This window comes from Phymastichus coffea, unplaced genomic scaffold (genome assembly GCF_024137745.1).
Source record: "Phymastichus coffea isolate CEN01 unplaced genomic scaffold, Cenicafe_Pcof_1.1 PCOF00134, whole genome shotgun sequence".
Classification (NCBI taxonomy): Eukaryota; Metazoa; Arthropoda; class Insecta; order Hymenoptera; family Eulophidae; genus Phymastichus; species Phymastichus coffea.
The window spans coordinates 111-12680 of record NW_026706945.1 but is presented as its reverse complement, the minus strand read 5'-3'; the positions used below and the strand labels follow the sequence as shown (position 1 = coordinate 12680).

At 46.2% G+C, this 12570-nt stretch overlaps 1 protein-coding gene across 11 annotated transcripts in view; it reads right to left on the bottom strand.

The window, feature by feature from the left end:
• The window catches only part of LOC131671762 (SH3 and multiple ankyrin repeat domains protein 2), a 55709-nt gene extending 45790 nt beyond the window's left edge, over nt 1–9919 (bottom strand). For 6 of the 11 annotated variants that reach the window (XM_058948441.1, XM_058948446.1, XM_058948448.1 and 3 more), the window contains exons 1-3: nt 9606–9913; nt 4236–4507; nt 431–450 (exon numbers count right to left, since the gene is read on the bottom strand). In XM_058948441.1, coding sequence (XP_058804424.1) covers nt 431–450; nt 4236–4458 — 243 coding nt within the window. In that variant the 5' untranslated portion in view covers nt 4459–4507; nt 9606–9913. Of the gene's footprint in view, nt 1–430; nt 451–3158; nt 3162–4235; nt 4508–9605 lie in introns of all 11 variants that reach the window. The other 5 variants (XM_058948443.1, XM_058948450.1, XM_058948447.1 and 2 more) reach the window with 4 other exon arrangements.
• Nucleotides 9920–12570: the final 2651 nt, after the last annotated feature.

Below are 12570 nucleotides of genomic sequence, written 5' to 3'. Positions count from 1 at the left end.
GGCATGCAGAAAACATTCTTTTCGTAATTGGGTCGTAAATCGAAAATTAAATTTCACAATAAACTAGATAACGAATGGAAAAACTTACTATCAAAAATTAGAAATGTAATTACGCAGAGAAATTTCACGTACATATGCATACAGCCGAGGGATGTACCATGTCGAATTTAATGTTCATTAGAGTAGCCTTGTGAAACGGCAACAATGCAATATAATGCGCGATGCTGTATCTGCTTGATGTAACATCCAGAAAAAAACTCTAATAGTATTTGATTCTTTGGGACTTTAATTTGTAAAAACCGCGTGACACATTTCGTGGCCACCTCTATATCCGAAGCGGGTACAAGATTCATACACAAAAAGCATTTATAGGTTTTACTCATGCTCGGGGAAAAGAATTCACATGCTATTAGTGAAAGTGTCAACGTACCCTGAACCAAGTGGCCACCTGCGGGATTTTTTAACCCACGCGAACATAAACAGAAAAGAGAGACACGAAATGGAGATTTGCAATTTTGTTTTTTTTTTAATAAATAAACGAGAGGGCTTATCGTTACATGTGCATTCTAAGAAAAGTGCGAAAGTACTTATCCGAAATTTGGTTGATGATTTTTTAATGAACGCCACTATGCACGTCATTGCAGTTCGAGAGAAAAGCTCTTTTTTTACACCGTTACACAAAGCTATTACAATTCTCTCTCGTAATGTAATACGCAAAGTCCAATAACCCCGAGACCGTAAAAGTGTTTTGACGGTGAAAAAAGTTACACGAATGAAAAGAAAAAAACAAAATGAAAGAACACTTTTTTGAAGAAGTTCATGGAGATCGATAATCATGCCAATATCTCACTGCTGACCAGTCGAGTAATTAAAATTCGTCAAAGTCGAGAGAAGCATCGAGTAGTCTCTAGGAAGAGAAAGCTCGTATATGATCAATCCCGTGGCCTTGCTAAGCCATAAATAATCGCTTTGTATGTGTGTGATGTCGATACGTTCTATTTATACGTATACGTTCGCACTTTTCTCCTCCTCGCAGGAGGCTGATTGTGGGCGAGTCGCCGGACACTTTACAAATTGCCTTTTCTTGTAATAAAGTCGCTCGGGCATATACGTTGATAGCCAGCTCTCCACGTTAAAAAAGGAACATCCAAAAAGAATTTGCCGAAGCTCTGGTTATTTATTAATCGCCTTATCTCGCACTCCCCCAACGCTACGAGGCGAAAACTATCTTCTTCGTCTTCTTTTTAACGCGCATTACTCTCTGTCCGAGAGAGGTATATTCCTTCGGCGCCCCCGATGATGATTACGAAATTCACATGCGCGCGCGCGTTCGCGGATAGCCCTCGCTGTTGCGGATGCTTGCCTCGGATGTATTACAGATCGGCTTTTGCTTTTCCTTTCTTTTTTCTTTTTTTCTCCTCCGTGGGGGCTTTGACTGACAAATGGAAAGGGATTTCGCATGGCGGTCGAATGATCTTTCATTTTTATCGATCGCGTTGCGTGCCTTCAAACGGACTTTTCAAACGCGTACAGCAGACGTCAGTGCTCCACGATTGTTATGCCCATTTACGAGGGTCGCCGGCATCGTCGCAAAGCAACATTTCACTGGCCAATAAAAGCATAATCATCGAAAATAACCATCAAATTCGCGGTAGCGACAGCTCGTAATGCCTTGTCAAGCCTTACACTTTTAAGTCCCTGCTAACGAAAGAAAAAAAAACACAACGAAAAAAATTCTATTCATAACTCACACGTTGAATCGATCAAAAATTAGCCTCATCACGTCAATCTCCGGTCGAGACCGGACAAAAAAAAGATTTTTAATCGAGGTGCAACTTATTTTTACTTGCCGCTAGAACTACACGTGGTAGTAGTTGAAAGAAAAAAAAAAAAGAAGGAAACGACCGTGAAATCGAGATGAACCTGCGCGTACTTTCACTGATATCCATCCCGATGCAGAGAATATTACGTCGGCGATACATGCGTAACGGACTCTGCGGTTTTTCCGTTTCTATAGAATCTCTCTGTGGAGAGGTGTGTCCCGTTATTATCAAGCGCAATTGCATCCGACTGATACGACGCCGACCGTAAAAATTGTTCGGTAAAGATAGGCTTGGCTTGAACAATCGTTAAAATAACTTTTCGATGCGAAGTATTTTCTTCAAATTAACATGGTATTATCAATAGAACCGCTGCTCGTTGATCGTCGTCAGACACTCGCGCTCGTCGAAATCTCCCTTAGATCTCCCGCATCGCCTCCATAAACCAAAGCCCGTTATCCGCCGCGAGTGACAAAAAAAATAAAAGTGCGAGTCCCAGCGGAATTCGCAATTACATAATCAGATAAGCGAGCAGCAGCGGCGGCGACCGCGCGAGTTAAGTGTACATATTCGTGTATAAACGAGGTTCGTTGACAGAGCCGCAAAAAACTCTCCCTCCCGCGAGGTACGGCGTATAAACGCGACATTAACGGCATTCTGCAAGTTCAATCGAGCGTGTTCCTTCTCGCGCGGAACGGCGAATTTAGAAAGTTGCGAAAATTCGAGCTCTGCTATATGCATTTATTTATGGCAGCCTTGGGTGCGCGTTAACCGCACGACGACAAAAGCCACGTGCGTCATTCGTCAACGCGACAACTTTTTCGGCATTGATCAGCGCACCCGCACGGTCGGCTTTTAACGGCTAATTGACATGCCTTGACCGTCGGCAGCCACGGCTAATCAGTGTTATTAGTGGATACGCATAGGCTGGAGCGCTAATTATTTTTGTCTGGCAGCGATCTCGCCCACGTGTGCGCAGAGTGAGGGGAAGCTCTCAAAATGGTGCAATTTCATACGGATCTACCAATTTATGCTTTCACAGGTGACACTTTTTTCTTCGTTGTCGGCATTTTATCTCTCAGTGCTTTTTCTCAATTGTGCAAAATAATTGAAAATTGCGAGTACAAAAGCAATTTTCCAGTGAGTGCCATAACTTTATCCAATATATATGTACAAAACAAAATATATTTGCTTGCTTCGAGAGCCAATTTTTGTAAGCGATTGCGATAAACGACGTAGAAAAATATTGCTTTCTCGAAGCGAACAAATGGCCAAGCACTTAGACACATTATCACATCGAACATTGAAGTGTGTAAGTTTTATTATCGGTGCCTGTACCTCCTATGTAATCCGTGGTAGAAGGCAATGCATGTTGGACATAAAAAAGAAACAGACGAAACACGCGTGAATAAAAATATACCTGAAAAAATTCCCCCTTCTTTTTTTTTTTTTTTTTCTTGAAAGCAGTAAAAGCTTACATCGACTACATTTTCTTTTGTTTTTACTCAATTTTTTTTAAATACCACAATACTCACACACACGCGCGTACACACTTTTACACGATAACTACGTGTGATTTCTACAAGTTTGTCTCGCGTCGAAGACCGAGCTTATCTCACGTCGAGTTCTCTGGATCTTCGTCGTGGACAACGTCAATTTTGTTTTTTTCAATACGGACAAGAAAATTTTGACACTTCGACGAGACTCACATTGCGGCAAGCTCACGATACACGGTGAATCTCGAAGAATTACACAAACGATATCGCCAATGACTGTACGTAAAAGCCAATAACCAGAATAAGAATAGAAAGAGGAGGACTGAGTGGAGGCTGCTCGCTAAGAAGGTGCACTCAAGAAAAAAGCCCTTTTATCGGCATCGTAGTGCGCGTTATATCTGAGGGCATAAACATCAAGGAGCACGTCGACTCAGTCAAGGACGCGACCCTGCGAAGGTAACCAGGAATTAAAAAAGAAAAAAGGCGAGGGGGAGGGAGGGGGGGGGGGGGGGGGAGAAATGAGCTGCACGGCGAAACTTTACGACGGTATAGGCTGCGCCGCGCGGAATGCCTATGCGTAGAGAGGCTCGATTCTTCGACAATATCTCCGGCGTGTGCGATTAGATAACTACCGCGCTTTGCAAACGAAAAACAAAATCCACGCTCGCGACTTTTACCGCGGAAACGGCAACCAAAGGCGCCGCGACCTTGCCGATAGCAGGCAAGAGCTCAAACTCTTAAAGCAGGAACTTTGTGCTTCGGGTTGGCGGAGCGCGAATCGACCCGCGAACTTGCCCGATAACGAAGGGAAAGGGAGAGACGTCGCAGGCTCGCGTGTTCTTTGCTCGCGCAAAACACGCACGCTCTCACGTAATCTTTATGCGCTGCTCGAGCCGTGATAAAGAAAGTCTGAGTCCTACCTTGGGTAGAGAAGCGAGACACTGCTGTTTCACGTCCCAGACGAGTTGATCCTTGGGGAATTGCAGACACTTGCTGACGCAGAGCTCGGGCACGTGGATGCGCGCCAACAAGATGCCGTCGTCCAACGGACCTTGCTCCTCGTCGGCGTCGTCCTGAGTCTGCGGTGTCGCAGCCGCAGGCCCACCTGACACCTGCTGCTGCTTACTAGGTACCGCCTCCATTATCGCGGGCGGACCTATCGAGATATATCCTCAACGCGACATATCACATCTGCAACATAGACGTTCGGGCGCTCGCTTTATTTCAATGTCCGTGGAGGTGTGCTCGCGAGGGCAGAGAGGCCGAATACCTCGTTACGCGCGCACAATTTCGGCCTCGTCCCCGGCTGAAAAGAAGATTATACACAGCGATCATGAAAGAGCGTCGCGAGAGGCTTTCGAGGGGCCTAATGTCCGCAATTTTCGTGTGCGTGGCAACGACCTCGGTTGCGCTCCTACACACGCGCGCGCACACGCTTCTTTTTTTTGGCGTGACAGTGACTAATCGATTGCCGTGTGCTTAGCGAAAATCGCGCTGACAGTCAGGGTAAAATCAAACGACCTGTTTGTTTATGTGGACGACGCCGGGTATTTTCTCGATCGCGATCTGATTTTGTATGAGGGGAGCAACAACAATAACAATAACAATAACAATAACAACAACAACAACAACAACAACAACAACAACAACAACAACAATTATACGCATGAAAGAGATCCATTCATTCTTCTGTCGGGCCGTTGCGGTACCATGGGCGCTGCAGTGATTCGCCTTTCTACAGGGCATTTCATGAAAAATGATGCTCGCCGCTGATGACCTTCCGCTTCGCCAAACGCCTAACGAAAATCATCCTTTACCTTGCGCGCGCCTAATTAACGATGTGACCTTGAATTATACCTCACTTTTTTTATCGATGGTTTTATCAACGAGCGAAAGGGTGTCACAAGTTGGCGGGAACTTTGCGAAAGCGTCAGCTTTACGAAATTTCGTCGGAAAATCTGCGCGCGCAATTCGTCGACTTTGTTGGAAGTCTCAAGCTTCGCATAACAGAATATTTCGGTCGACGGAATTTTTATTAGCATCAGAAAAAACGTGGATAAAAAAAAATGTATCCTCAGGGGAGGCATTTTGGCTTGTTATTAAAGTTACGGCGATACGATCGGGTGGTCCTCTCACTTGCGGGCGCGAACTCGTTTTAATTTCGCGCTGGCATCGTAAATTAATCCCACAATTATGCTCGCATTATCGCGAATCTTGCGCGATTTGCATCGCTCGCCTTTCTCATCCTCGAGAGGCGTGTTCGTTTTCTTTATTTATTAATTCGATGGAAATTGATGAAGCTCCCAAATTACATCTCGATTCCGAGAATTGGATTTCGCGCGGATAGACGCATAATATTGAAATTTCGTTGGAAGTAAAGTGAAAGAAAATTAACATAATCAGCAGCTTGGAAGTCACACACGTAACCAAAATTCTGATTCGCAGACACGCGAGACACCCAATCGATAGTTCGCCTTCTTCATATACCTCGAGGCATATACACGCGTCTCCTCGTTGTTCCTTCGTTGCACTTTCACTTGCGACGATGCTGGCCAACATTACGTCGCATTCAACTCAATTAGCAAAACACTGTTTTTTTTTCTAGCGAAACGTTCTTCGGTATCTGCTCGAGAAACGCTTGATTGTAAGTTCTCATTTCGCCTTGCGTATAATCGACAACGCGCGCGTGTGCGTGTGCTCAACGTGCAAGCATTGTTTACAATCAATTCGACCGGGCAAAAGGTAACCACTAATGAGGGGATCTCTCCTCGCGTATACGTTGTGTATTGTGTGTGGTCTAATAACCCAGCAGGTGGTAGGGAATGCTACTCGCGCAGACGGTTGAGAAGTCGCGTGAGGCGATGAATCATCATTTCGACAACAAAAAAATGGAAACAAGACAGCACCACAATTATATATCGACGAAAGTTTGCATTGGGTGCCATAGTCATGATTATCATAACTTTTTCTGTCGCGTCCGTTAGGTCTGAGCAAACACTGCTGGCTGTTTGAGTTTTAGTGATTAAGGTACGCGGATACGTATCATCAACGTATTGCTTGATCAGCTTTGTCAATGCGTATTGAATACACTACTTCTAAGCAACAAAAATTTAAGGCCAAACGATTTACGAATTCCGCCTTTTGTGGGCAGATTCCTCGAGTCTGTAGTTTTTTCAAGAATTTGGAGAATCTTGAAAGAATGAGAGAAATTTCTCCAGCAATGAGAGAAAGAGAAGGAAGGAAAACTTGCAGCTAACCGATCTTTCAAAACAATTCGAAAACCACCAAGTCGCAAAAAATAGTTTTATTAGATTTCTAGAAATCATCGTACAATTTCATCTGCCAAATGAACGCGGCAAACACACGGCAATTGAATCGTCGTGAGCCTTGATACTCTTTCGCGCGTGTGACGCCGGTAAAGACGCTTGGTGTGTGTGTGTGTGTATGTGCGTATATATCACAAACCGCAAGGCATCAAAACCGCAAACGCGATTCGACCTTTATCTTCGACCTTTATCGCGCGCGGATAAAGGTATGTTCCATGGGATTCAGACAATTGTTTATGCAAGTTAGGTCCTCGTTTCCGAAGTGAAAAATATTTCATGAAATCCGCGATACGTCGAATCGAACTGCAGTGAAATAAAAAAAAAACTGAAAAGTCAGACGAGCTTCCGCAAGAACTACGATTCCCGAATCCAAATGATAGAGAAATGATATTTGCGCGTGTGGATCGTGCGACGGCATCCTCGCGCGTTCGCCATAGCGGCAATCAAACCCGTTACATTGCTACTGCGCTTACACACTTCTCACTTGCCTCCCCATTTTGCGAACCGCGAAACGCTTTTAAACTGGCGCGTTTCAATCGAAACACCCGCGAGAAGGAGAAAATGTAGGCATACACGAAGAAATGGAAGCGAGGATGCTGGAGGATCCGTTGCGTATACATCGCTGCTGCGCATATCTTTCGGCGACGGTGTGCCTTTTGCCTGGCGCGCCGTGCGAAACGCAAAGAGAGCGGAAATCGCGCGCGCTCGGTTCTCTCCTCCGCATACACGCCGTTTGTTCTGTCGCGTCTAGGCGGTTTATCCGATGGGCTTCGCTTTTAATAAAGTTCTTCGATATTTATGCAGTGCCCGAGCGCTCGGCTCTCGTAAAAACTGTGCAGCCGCCGCGGCAAAGGATACGACGGCGTCCGCTTGGAGTCTGTGTCGACGAAAAGGAGAAAAAGACCGAAAGTCGAGGAGAGAGAATGTTCATATACAGGCAATAAAGTATAGCAGGCGCGGTAATTAATCACGCGCGCGCGCGTTCAAAAGCAAATTAATCATTACGTATGTATATAACCGAGCAGTGCGCAGGCAAGCAAAGTGCATCATCAAGCAACGAAAGCACACGCGCGCAAACGCAAACAGCCATCGCACCTCGTTACACCAATTTCGCGTTTAAAGATAAAATAACGTAGCTGTGCATTTTCCCCGTAGAGCTCATTATTATACAGCTACTTTTATACTAGCCTCGCTGGCTTCCAGCTCGCAGCGAGTACACTTTGACAGCCCGCCGACGGCGCATTTTCAATTACCGTGCCCGTGTTCTAATATCAGTTTTGAAGCTGGAGGACGAGCAAAACGACGCCTCCGCGCGGAAAAAGAGAAAAAATCACGTCGCGCCGTCGGGCGCTCGACGACTTGAAAAGCAAAATCGCAAAAACTCAGCGCGACCCCTGGCACCTAATCAGCCAACGAACTCTTCTCCCTCTTCTCGTCGGTGAAATCGATCGAACCGCGCGCGCGGCACCGCGGCAACTACGACGGCCGACGACGACAGACCACTTGAGAAGGAAAAAGAAGCGTCCCGCGCGCGACGCATATTGAGAAGCAAACAAGGTCAAAGCTCAGCTAGCGAGACAAGTGGCGCTTGCGCGTCCGCATCGCCCCTGCGCGCACGTACGTATACGTGCGGAGCAGTTCGTTCACCCCCTTCTCCTTCGATCTTCCGCGTTATAACGAATTCCGCAGCAGTCTTCCGTGTATACGTTCCTTCGCCTCCCCTGCGCACAAGACAAGAGGCAAGGTTATATAAGCGAAATAGGGGGATGAATCCGAGGGAGAGTTAACTGACACGTGTAACGTTTGAAAGGTGCTTCCCGCCCGGGGAGCGGAAAGAAGGAATTTCGAGGCAAATTTTGTCATTGACGGCGCGCTGCCGGAAATAAAGAATACCCTGGATTTGCCGAGCGCCCGAAAACAGTTGCACTGACCTATATATTCCAGCGATCGATATTGCAATTTTCATCGGCGCCTACAAATGTATCTAGTCAGCAAGAAAGACGTACACGCGCAAAGAGTATCCTTTTTATTTTCTTCTGTAATTAAACGAACCTGCCGTAAATAACATCCGCGTCAAAGCTATACGACCGATAAATTATTCGCTCGCAAATGTGAAGAAAAGAATAGCGGCAACATTGAATATTCCAAAAAAAAAACATGACCTCATCTTTGACATCAAAATTGCATACTGACTCATTGAAAGAGAAACGGTCACGTGATGAGCTTCGCACTGCATTATACATATTTATGCGTTGCAGCGTTAGTCGCAAAAGATGACGGGGTAGAGTCGACCGAGGGTGCGGAAGATAACGAAGGGCTGCTTCTACTGCACTCTCAAGGGGGCACAGACTGTAAGGGTTGTCAATTTTACGCAAAGAAAATATTTCAGTACGACGGATATTAGAAGTCACTGTGATTCGGCAAATCGTGTATACCACACTTTAACCCGTGAACGAAAAAAGGCACGCGGCTGTGTATGTTTACGATCGGAAAACCAGTAAATACGCGCGCGCGCGCGAAAGGCAAGCATATATGCCGAGAGATACGATCAATTTGTCAGTAGGGAAAATTTTCTCCCCGAGAGAAAAGCAAGCGCATGCGCCTCTGGATACTAGCTCGCGCGCGCCTTCCTAGGGGTCGACGGGCGCAAAGAAATCGTCGTCGGGAAATACGCGGGCGGGAGGGTGGCTCTCGGGCACCACGATCGCCGCAATTTCCTCGTCGGCGGGGCGCGACGGCCCGGCCTCGATTTCCAGACAGCCAGGAGCGGTTCGGGGGGAGGGAGGAGGGGGCGGAGGTCGCGCGCGAGACCGCGCCGCACGCAAACGCGACAAATCGCAGCGCAGGCAGCGAGAAGCAAAGCAAGCCAGCATCCACCTTGCTCCCTCGTCAGCGCCCCCGTCGCGCGCGCAGCCACCTGAGATCCGCCCTTCGATCGATCGATTACGGAGGCACATACTAACCCTGCGACACGCTACATCGACATCCTCTCCTTTCTACTTTTTCCTACGCGGTACTTTTTATTTACGGCGACAACACTTTCTTTTTTTTCTTATTATTTTATCTGGCACTCTTTTCTTTTTGCAGCACTTTTCTTTTATTGACAAACTACACTACACTGCTGGAATGACAACGACACACTTGGATACCGGGCTGGTATAGAGAGAAGAAAAGGTCGGCTGAACTCACACTCTCGCGCGTGATAATAGAAGGAAAAGTCGTCCGAGGAAGGTACGCGAGGAGGCGACGATCAGTCCTCGGCAGGTTACATCCCGCGACTGCTGGCCGGTTAGATGGCGCCCAGCCAAAGCAGCAGCGGTCTCGAGTATATTCGCCCCCCCCCCCTCCAGCAGCGGCGTATGGAGCGTATGGATGTAGCTGTTTCAACGAGAGATGCCTGCGCAGGCGCTACGCGAGCAGGAGTGGGGGGCGCTAAAAGGACTGTACGCCAGAGATGCGGTTGCCCAGGTAACCATTGCCAGATCGACCGGCTGCCTGCTCTGCTCTACCTAAGAGAGCACGCACGCACACACGTACGGCGAAGCGCGGCTGAGTGCGTTGTTACTAGTCGCGAGCTTTTGCGCGATGAGCTTTTTTTCGACTCCCGGCCTATGCGCGCGGCTGCAGGCGCGCGCTCGCAAGCCATTTTTTTTTGCGCTTTGCTGATTGCCATTTCACATGCTAATCCGCTGTATGTGTGTGCCTCGCCGGCGCTAGAGTGTGGCATACATTGTTGTTCTTTCAGCGAACGTTTCGACAGCTTTGGGTTAACGACGCTCCTACTCTCGTAGCGCGCAGATCATCGAAGGCTACGGCATAACGTAAATTCGCAGCGAACGCCGCAGCGGGGATAAAAACGAATAATTGGAAAAGTCGATGAGGAGGAGGAGAGAAGGAAAGAAGCGAACGTTTATTCGCTTTATTTCTCCCCGGAGTGGCACACTTTTGCATCTTCGTCCTGGAGCGTTTTTACTATTTCATGCCGCCGCTCTAGTTTTGCTTGGCAGAGTGTACATTACGGGCCGCCTCGGTTGACTCTTCCCCCGTTTCCCTTTTTGTTACTCGCCTGCATCGTACTTTTCTCCTGCGGCATTACATCGGCATTTGTTTTATCGTTTTCGCGCGCGCATTCTCGCAACGCGAGAACCCATTAATTAAGTAAAACAAGCGGCTCGAGCTGTACACGAAAGTGATCTCTCTTTCGGGTAATGAGAACGAATTGTTGTGCTTTTACTCGTGAGGCGCGAAACGATGACCAATTATCTTCGATAGTACTGTTTTTTTTTACCTTGTCTTTTACTGCCGATGTGTCGAACGACAGACAGCTCGGCACCCAAAGGCCCCTTCGACTCGCTCCCTAATATGTATTCTCTTTCTTTTTCGTTGACTTGACGAATTCGAAGAGACGTTCTCTTTCTCGTCCCTTCTCGCGTGGAAACGTCGAATTTTATCGTTGCATTATTTATCGACGCCGTGTGCCCGCCATCGATTTGCCATTTGGCGAAGTGAGATTATGGTCGCGCGCGGCGCCCTGCCAAAGTGGACGCAACTCAATTGCAAGAGAGAAAAAAACTTTTTTTATTTTATTTTCACCGCGACGAAGCCCTTCCCATCGACGCAGTTGTACGGCCGCTCGTTCCGCCACCGAGTTTTATGCTATTGACAGACTTTTCCACGTAAAAACGACGACGGCGCGGACGTCACGGCGAGTGGCGACTGTATGCGACATATTTTTTATTAGGATGGTGATTTTCGTGCTTGTGAGTTTAAATAATTTGTTGTTTGACAAATAAAGGCAATGATCTCTTTTCTATGTTTTTTTATTGCAAATTTAACTATGATTCGAATATAGAATACCCAATCGACCAATGAAAACATTAAATAAATTTGTAACGTGTAAATTGATCAAACATCATTTAATTTGTAATTAGCCTCGTTCATTAACTGCTATCTTAATTCAAACGTAACGTTCATTTTCGTGCTTAAAGTTGTATGAACTACTAATAAATTGAATTCAATCGCTAAAATTAATAGACTTCAAATAAAATAAATCAATTGAATGAAAAGTAGAAGCACTCAATGTTCTAGCACACAGCGCATAAGTCAGCAGCAGAGCGTTCGCTTGGTAAATACCGAGAGGCGTCAGAGAGTATGCAAATTGCCCGGTTAACCGTGAAATTTAGCAGCTCGACAGGCCACTCTAATTTCATTTGGCAATTCTCAACTAAAAGCAGGCGCTTCGAAAGAACATAATGTGTGCGCGACTCTGTCAGTGAGAAATCCGATGCGATCTGCGGTTTCTGCGGTGTCAATAAGATGTCAATGTACATTTGCATGTTTACGGGCAATTACACTCCTCGAGATACCACGTTTATCTTTTTTCAGTTTAGATTGACAAATAACTAGTATTTATACCGCCGTTCACGCTTTATTGTAACGCTTATCGAAATGCACATACCAACTGCTATCTTTTTGTTTTCTTTAACGAGATTCAATAATATAGCATTCAATGTGCGAAAATAAGACAATATCGCGGATATATACTTGCCACTTTAGCTAACCGGAATGACGGAATGTGAAAGTATGCTGCACGTGTACAAACGATATTGTCTTAATAAATGGAGCAATTTTCAGTATGTACGCGTGTTTGATTTCATTCGCCATGGAGAATGCGACTTATTAATTACGAAATATATGTTCGCGATCCATCGGCCAAAGTCGTGTCTTGCCCGCAATTACATTCAATGAGCTCCCTCGGTTTCATTTCATGAGTCTTTTTCGATAAAAGAATATTTCCTCTCCAAGTTGGGAAAGAAAACGAATAATGGCACAAGGGCAAGGCACACAACTAACGAGGAGATCGAAAAATCAGTCGTAGCATTGCTGCTCTCTTCGCCACGGCAGAAATAAAAAAAACACATCAGAGCG